General features: G+C 44.5%; 1 protein-coding gene across 1 annotated transcript in view; it reads left to right on the forward strand.

Moving 5' to 3' along the window:
• LOC103599070 (TBC1 domain family member 13-like) overlaps positions 1-4,874 on the forward strand; it is a 7,368-nt gene extending 2,494 nt beyond the window's left edge. The window contains 2 exon segments of the mRNA XM_008583160.1: positions 3,711-3,905; positions 4,021-4,874. Coding sequence (XP_008581382.1) covers positions 3,711-3,905; positions 4,021-4,874 — 1,049 coding nt within the window.
• Positions 4,875-6,657: the final 1,783 nt, after the last annotated feature.

A 6,657-nucleotide genomic window follows, 5' to 3' on the forward strand; every position in this document is an offset into this window, starting at 1 on the left:
AAATGAAAAAGGAGACATTATAACTGAAACCACAGAAATACAAAGCATCATAAGAGATTACTATGAACAACTGTATGCAAACAAACTGGAAAACCTAGAAGAAATGGATAAATTCCTGGACACATAGAACTTACCAAGGTTGAATCATGAGGAACTAGAAAACCTAAAGAGACCAATAACAAGTAATGAAATAGCAGCAGTAATAAAAAGTCTCCCAACAAAGAAAACTCTAGGACCAGATGGCTTCACTGCTGAAATCTACCAAACATTTAAAGAAGAACTAATACCAGTTCTTTTCAAACTGTTCCAGAAAATTGAAGAGGAGGGAATACTTGCAAACTTATTCTAAGAAGCCAGCATTAACCTCATACCAAATCCAGAAAAAGACACAACAAAAAAAGAAAACTACTGACCAATATCCCTAATGAACACAGATGCAAAGATCCTCAATAAAATACTAGCACACAGAATCCAACTACAGATTAAAAAGATCACTCACCATGACCAAGTGGGATTCACCCCAGGGAGGCAAGAATGGTTCAACATATGCAAATAAATGTGATACATCACATCAACAGAATGAAGGGAAAAAAACCATATGATCACTACAACAGATGCAGAAAAAGCATTTGATAAAACCCAGCACCCCTTCATGATACAAGCACTCAACAAATTAGGTATGGAAGGAATGTATCTCAACACAATAGAGGCCATATGTGACCAACCCATAGCTAATATTATACTGAATGGAAAAGTTGGAGGTTTTTCCTCTAAGATCTGGAAGAAGATAAGTGTGCCCACTTTCTGCGCTCTTATCTAATATAGTACTGGGAGTTCTAGCCAGCCCAATAAGGCAAAAGAAGGCAATAAAAGGCATCCGAATTGGAAAGGGGGAAGTCAAACTATCCCTATTTGCAGGTGACATGATCTTATACACAAATAATTCTAAAGACTGCACCAAAAAATTACTAGAACTAACAAATGAATTCAGTATAGTGGCAGGATACAAAATTAACATACAAAAATCAACAGCCTTCCTATACACNTTGGAAAGGGGGAAGTCAAACTATCCCTATTTGCAGGTGACATGATCTTATACACAAATAATTCTAAAGACTGCACCAAAAAATTACTAGAACTAACAAATGAATTCAGTATAGTGGCAGGATACAAAATTAACATACAAAAATCAACAGCCTTCCTATACACCAATAATGAAATAGTTAAAGAGGAAATCAAGAAAGTAATCCCATTCATGATAGTACTGAAATAAATGAAACACCTAGGAGTAAATTTAACTGAGGTGGTAAAAGACCTCTACAATTAAAACTATAAAACACTGGTTTAAAAAAAGAGAGAGAGAGAACACAAATAAATGGAAAGATCCCATATTCTTGGGTTGGAAGAATTAACATCATCAACTTATCCATATTACTCAAAGCAATCTATACATTCAACACAATCCCTACCAAAATGACATTCTTCACTGAAATAGAAAAAACAATCCTTAAAATTTTATGGAACCACAAAAGACACCGAATGCAAGTTAATGCAATCTTGAACAAAAAGAACAAAGTTGAAGGCATCACACTTCATCACTTCAAAATATACTGTAAAGTATAGTAACCAAAACAGCATGGTACTTGGCATAAAACTAGAAAAATAGACCAATGGAATAGAATAGAGAGCTCTAACATAAACCCACACATTTATAGCCAACTAATTTTAGACAAATGTGCCAAAAATATACAGATTGGAAAGGGGGAAGTCAAACTATCCCTATTTGCAGGTGACATGATCTTATACACAAATAACTCTAAAGGCTGCACCAAAAAATTACTAGAACTAACAAATGAATTCAGTATAGTGGCAGGATACAAAATTAACATACAAAAATCAACAGCCTTCCTATACACTAATAATGAAATAGTTAAAGAGGAAATCAAGAAAGTAATCCCATTCACGATAGTACCGAAATGAATGAAACACCTAGGAGTAAATTTAACTGAGGTGGTAAAAGACCTCTACAATGAAAACTATAAAACACTGGTTTAAAAAAGAGAGAGAGAGAGAACACAAATAAATGGAAAGATCCCATGTTCTTGGGTTGGAAGAATTAACATCATCAAATTATCCATATTACCCAAAGCAATCTATACATTCAACACAATCCCTACCAAAATGACATTCTTCACTGAAATAGAAAAAACAATCCTTAAAATTTTATGGAACCACAAAAGACACCGAATGCAAGTTAATGCAATCTTGAACAAAAAGAACAAAGTTGAAGGCATCACACTTCATCACTTCAAAATATACTGTAAAGTATAGTAACCAAAACAGCATGGTACTTGGCATAAAACTAGAAAAATAGACCAATGGAATAGAATAGAGAGCTCTGACATAAACCCATACATTTATAGCCAACTGATTTTCGACAAATGTGCCAAAAATATACAGTGGGGAAAGGACAGCCTCTTCAATAAATGGTGCTGGGAAAACTGGATATCCACATGCAGAAGATTGAAACTAGACCCCTATCTCTCATTTACAACAACCTACTCAAAATGGATTAAAGACTAAATTTAAGACCCAAAACAATGAAACTTCTAGAGGAAAACATAGGGGAAACACTACATGAAATGGGAGTGGACATTGCTTTTTTGAGTGAGACTACAAAGGTACAAAGGTACAGGACTAAAGCAAAAATACACAAGTGGGACTACATCAAATTGACAAGCTTCTCCATAGCAAGGGACACTATCAACAAAGTAAAGAAACAACCTACAGAATGGGAGAAAGTGTTTGCAAATCACACATCAGACAAGGGGCTGATATACAGAATATATAAGGAACTCAAACAACTCAACAGCAAAAAATCAAATAGCCCAACATAAAAATGGGCAAAGGACTTGAACAGACATTTCTAAAAAGAAGACATACAAATGACCAACAAGCACATGAAAAATGCTCAACATCACTAATCATCAGGGAAATGCAAATTAAAACCACAATGAGATATCGTTTCACCCCAGTTAGACTGGCTATTATCAACAGGACAGAAAATAACAAATGCTGGTGAGGATGGGGAGAAAAAGGAATCCTCCTTCATTATGGGTGGGAATGTAAATTGGTGCAGTCACTGTGGAAAACAGTATGGAGGTTCCTTGGAGAACTAAAAATGGATCTATCTTATGACCCAGCCATCCCAGTACTAGATATAGACCCAAAGGAAATGAAATCAATATATCAAAAAGACACCTGTACTCCCATGTTCATTGCAGCACTACTCATGATAGCCAAGAGGTGGGATCAACCTAAATGCTCATCTGTGGCTAAATGGAGAAAAAAACTGTGGAATACTACTCAGCCATAAAAAAAAATGGCAACCTATCACTTGCAGCAACATGGATAGAACTGGAAACCATCACGTTAAGTGAAGTCAGGCACAGAAAGACAAATACTGTGTATCTCATTCCTATGGGTAATCTTAAAAAATAAAAAAGTGGTTCTCGTAGAAGTAGAGAGTAGAATAATGATTTCCAGAGGCCGGGAGGGGAGGCGGGTATGGGGGAGGAGAAGTGGTGGACTAATGGGTACAAAACTATGCTGTCTACCCCAAGCGAATCATGGTGTAGTATATGCATGTATTAAAGTACCCCACAAATATGTACAAGTAAATGTTAAAATAAAAAAAAATTTAAAAATAGGGCAGCTGCAGAGGTGGCAGTGGAGGTGGGGCTGGGGTGGGGTTCTGGAAGTCAATACCACGTTGAGTCTTCACAAGAGCTGGATTGCAGATTTCCAGGCTGTCCTGAAGGATCCCTCAATTGCATTGGAAAAGCTTCAGGAACTCAGTTTTAGTGGCATACCCGGTGAGGGCAGACTGTGGTGCCTCTGCTGGAAGCTCATCTTGTCTTCCCTGGGCTTTCTAAGATGCTTTCTTGAGGCCTGTCAGCTTCCACGTGCTGTCCAAGGTTGGGGTGGGGGAGTTCCCAGAGCGTTTCACTCCTGCTGTGCAGATTCTCTTGAACTACCTCCCATTGGAGAGAGCCTCATGCACATCCATCCTGGCCAAGCAGAGGGAGCTGTATTTTCAGTTCCCAAGGGAAATGATTATCCAGCCTGGTATTTCCAAGGCCAACGTGGGTGTATCCAGGGAGGATGTGACCTTTGAGGACCATCTACTCAACCTCAACCCCAACAGCTGGTGGAACACATACTTCAAGGACAACAAGGTGATGGTGCAGATTGACAAAGATGTCCGGAGTTTGTGCCCAGACATATCCTTCTTCCAGAGGGCCACCGAGTACCCCTGACGCCTCATTCTGGACCCCCAGAATGAATTTGAGCCCCTTTGTAAGTGGGTGGAACAGACATTGCTAAAATCCCAGACAGTGGCCCACAGCCAGAGCAGGGTCACAAACATGAGCTCCCCAAAGAAGCACTCTCGGCTGTGGTCCCTGAATGAGCAGGAGGTGCTGCTAAACGGCTGTGAGGCCCGCTGGGAGGTGGAGTGGATCCTGTTCATCTATGCCAAGCTCAGCCCTGGCATCGCTTATGTGCAAGGCATGAATGAGACCGTGGGGCCCCTCTACTGTACCTTTGCCACCAACCCTGCCAGCAAGTGGAAAGAGGACACTGAGGCAGACACCTTTTTCCACTTCACCAAACACGGCTGAGAGGACAACTTTATCAAGAGCCTGGATGACTCACAACGTGGCATCACCTACAAGATGGGGAAGGTGTGCTCCACCTCGAAAGAGGAGGATGTGGAACTGTACCTGGGGCAGCGGGAAGCTGGCAAGGGTCCCTCCCTGTCTCTGCTTTGCTGCTCCCTTTCTCGTTTCCTGCTTCTGGCTTTCTGGCACTAGCCAGGGAGGTGCATGGCAAAAGGGCCAGAAACCGCTTCTGCTGGGGGATGGTGCTTAGGCTTCTCCATGGGAAGGTGACTCTGAAGGACCTAAGGGGCTGCCAGGCCCAGGTCATGCCTCTGCCCCCATCTTACTGTGTGTGTGTCGGTTTGTCGTTGTTGGTTGGTGTGTGTGTCCCTGAATCCCCCAGCTGTCTCTGTTTCTCCTCCGTGGGTGGGTGCGTGTGTTCGTGAGGGGGGTGAGGGTATCTTTGAATCCTTCTAGGTCTCTCTGCTTCTCCTTCTCTGTCGCTCTACCTCTGCCTCTGTCTCCTCCGCCTCTTCCACAGAGGGTTTGTGTGACTCTCGCTCCACGTGTCCCTCCTTCATTATGCTCCCTCTGCCATTCCCCCTTGGGTACCTCATCCTGAGCTTCTCCTCCCTCCTCCCCCTGCTCCCCTGAACCCAGGAGACAGTTGTGTGACTCTCGCTCCACGTGTCCCTCCTTCATTATGCTCCCTCTGCCATTCCCCCTTGGATACCTCATCCTGAGCTTCTCCTCCCTCCTCCCCCTGCTCCCCTGAACCCAGGAGACAGAATGAGGAGTCTGGCTCAGCAAGGCCCCTGGAGGTCAGATTGGGCCTTTGCATCCTGTTCCCATCCCCCAGCCTGAAGCTCCCCGGTCCCCCAGACTGGAAGCGAGTCCCCAGTGCCTCACTAGAGGGCCCTGAACCTGCTCCTCATGACAGAAATCTTGGAAACCAAGAGCAGCTGAGAAATGCTGATCCAGGCAAAGCTTCCAGCTTCCTGCCCCTGCTTTGTGGATGGAGGAGGGAGAAGCGGGAGAGCTGGGTCTTTCCAGAGCTTCCCAAAGGCCCTCCTGTCCCAAAGGAAAAGGACATTAAGGTGATTCTGTCCTGGGTTGGAATCCGAGTACATCAGAGGAGTTGTCATTCCCTTGGCTCCCAGGCACCCCTCCCCCTGGGGCAGTGAGTCTCATAAAGGACAGGCAGGTGGCACCAAGGGAGCCTTCCTGGGGCCAGGAGTAGCTGAGCATGAAGCCCTGGATCTGTCAGTGCCAGGAGGGCCATGTCTGCACCTTCACGTGCCCCTCTGTCCCATGCAGGCTGAGGGAGGTGCTGACCTTCTCCTTGTCACCGAGCAGGAGCAGCTGACTGCTCCCACTTCTGGAGGAGCAGGGCTTATTCTAATCAAGTCGCCTCCCTCCTTTGGTAAGGAGCACAGGAGGTTTGGGTCTGGAAGGCTGGGGAACAGAAGGATGAGGGTCCTCATCCTCTCCGCAGACTGGCCAGCAGGAGCAGGGCTCCAGCAGCCCTCTTGCCCTGAAGCCTTGCTGAGTTTGGAGGGCACGGCTTCTTTGCCACCCTCCCCCACCCAGCTGTGGGCCAGAAACATCATCCCCCATGGTTCCTTCACCAGGCTTCTCCGGCTGCTGCTAGGTTGTTATGCACGTGCTTTTTTGCTTCCTTTTCTCCCAACACAGCATTTGGGAAATTTTTACTATTCACTCTCCTGGCTTTTTATTGCAGATTGGCAAGTGCTTTGGGGCTGGAAGGTAAAAAGAAGCTGGAAACACAGTTCTCTTGATTTCCCAAGGTCAAAGTCAGCATCCTCTCCCCAGCCTCAGGGACCTCCCCAGTTTCCCGGCAGGAACTGGTGGGACGGCTCTGATGTCTGTACTGGAACTAAGTGTGCAGGACACAAGAGAGACAGTACACCTGCCAGACTTGAAGACCCCTGGGATGAGGCAGACATTGCTTCCCGCCAGCCTTGTGCACCCTCTA

The sequence above is a fragment of the Galeopterus variegatus genome, unplaced genomic scaffold (assembly GCF_000696425.1).
Source record: "Galeopterus variegatus unplaced genomic scaffold, G_variegatus-3.0.2 Scaffold2841, whole genome shotgun sequence".
Taxonomy (NCBI): Eukaryota; Metazoa; Chordata; class Mammalia; order Dermoptera; family Cynocephalidae; genus Galeopterus; species Galeopterus variegatus.